The sequence below is a fragment of the Malurus melanocephalus genome, unplaced genomic scaffold (genome assembly GCF_030028575.1).
Source record: "Malurus melanocephalus ecotype Western Australia unplaced genomic scaffold, MMel_1.1 scaffold_96, whole genome shotgun sequence".
Classification (NCBI taxonomy): Eukaryota; Metazoa; Chordata; class Aves; order Passeriformes; family Maluridae; genus Malurus; species Malurus melanocephalus.
This window is the reverse complement of record NW_026623328.1, coordinates 2,317,642-2,319,417: the sequence shown is the minus strand read 5'-3', so window position 1 is coordinate 2,319,417 and position 1,776 is coordinate 2,317,642. Positions and strand designations below refer to the sequence as shown.

General features: G+C 59.5%; 1 protein-coding gene across 1 annotated transcript in view; it reads right to left on the bottom strand.

Annotated features, from left to right (window-relative positions):
• Positions 1-346: 346 nt before the first annotated feature.
• The window catches only part of SEMA7A (semaphorin 7A (John Milton Hagen blood group)), a 29,824-nt gene continuing 28,394 nt past the window's right edge, over positions 347-1,776 (bottom strand). The window contains exon 12 of the mRNA XM_057368770.1: positions 347-1,733. Within this exon, the coding sequence (XP_057224753.1) occupies positions 1,177-1,733 (557 nt within the window). The 3' untranslated portion in view covers positions 347-1,176. The remainder of the gene's footprint in view (positions 1,734-1,776) is intronic.

The following is a 1,776-nucleotide window of genomic DNA, read 5'->3' as shown; positions in this document are numbered from 1 at the left end:
ATCGGGGTGGAAATGCATGTGGGAATGGGGGTGGAAATGGGTGCAGAAATGGGAGCGGGGAAATGAGAGCGGAAATGGGGGCGGGAATGGGTGTGGGAATGGGGGCGGAAATGGGAGCGGGAAAGGGGATGGAAATGGATACGGAAATGGGCGGGGAAATGGGGGTGAGAATAAGCAGGGAAATGGGCGTGGGAATGGGCGCGGAAATGGGACCGGGAATGGGAACAGGGTGGGAGTGGGAATGGGAGCAGAAATGGGCATGGGAATGGGAGTGGAAATGGGAGCAGAAATGGGAGTGGGAATGACCGCGGAAATGCCCCCAAGCTGCCCTCAGAAATGCCCACGGAAATACCTACAGAAATGACCACAGGAAATGCTCTGGGAATGCCCTGGGAATGCCCACCGAGATGACCATGGAAATGACCATGGGAATGACCACGGAAACAGGCATTTCCCACGGAAACACCCACAGAGATGCCCACAGAAATGTCCTGGAAATGACCACGGGAAACGCCCCCGGAAATGCCCTGGAAACGCCCTGGAAATGCCCACGGGCGGTTTGTGCGTCGTGTCCGGCCCTTGYCCGCTCCTCCCCTTCCCCGAATTCACCTTCCGCGGTTTTTCCATGCAAATCCCCGGCTTTCCCGGGGCCCCTTCCCYGCCTCCCTCCCGCAAACAAAAATCGAAACACCCTCAAAGCGACACCCCCGACAATCCGAGCCACGCCGGGGGCGTCCCCGCTTCCCCCGACCCCAAATTCCATCCCTAAAACCCCGAGCGCGCTGAGGAGGCCAAGGGCCAGCTGCGTTTTGGGATAAACCGCTGGAGAAACACCCCAAAAATCCCGTAAGGGGAGGATTATCCCAAAATCCTCATTTCAAACCCCCCGAATTCAACATCTTTGTTTTTTCCCCTCTCCCCGTATTTTCGAGGCGCCTCGGGAGCAGGAAAAGGCTGGAAATCCCCCAAATAAAGACGGGGGAGCCCCTCTGTCCCTCCAAATCCACGTCCCCGGAGTTTTTTTGGGATTTTTCCGCGGGCTGGCTCCTCTTCCTCTYCTTCATCATCATCATCATCATCAYCACATGCAAGGAGCGGCCGCGCCCTGAGGGTCAGTGTGTGTATTGCTGGCCGCAGAGAGGAGGGGACTGACCGCAGCTCCACGTCCACCACCGGTCAGTGGAAGAGCTCGGCCACCACCATGGCCATCACCATCACCAGAAGTGACCACGACACCGCAGGGACGGCCCCGGCGCCGCCGCGGCGCGACAGCAGCCCCAGGCGGTCGAGGAGGCGCTCCTTGACCAGCGCCTGGCGGAAGCCGTCCTCCTCGGACACGCAGACGTAGTGGCCGTAGTGCTGGCGGCCCACGCTGGGGATGAAGTGGAAGCAGCCGCGCTGCGCGTGGGAGGAGTTGCAGCTGCGCACCAGCGTGTCCTCGTGGTACCACGTGTAGGTGGCGTAGCGYGACTCGATGGAGCAGTTGAGGTAATAGCGGGAGAAGGGCAGGACCGAGATGTTCCGGAAATCGTCTGCGGGGTGGAGCGGGGGGAAACGGGGTGAGGGGTGGGCGGAGGGGGGATAAAAATTCGGGGGGAAAATGGGCTGKGGTGGGATTGGCCCGGTCGCTTCCCAACCCAAAACCATCCCATGATTMCATTGCACGGTGGTYGTTGAGGTCACTTCCGAACCCAAAGCCATCCCATGGTGGTCGTTGAGGTAATTTCTGACCCCAAAACCATCCCACGATTCCGTTCAATGGTCACATCCATTTTG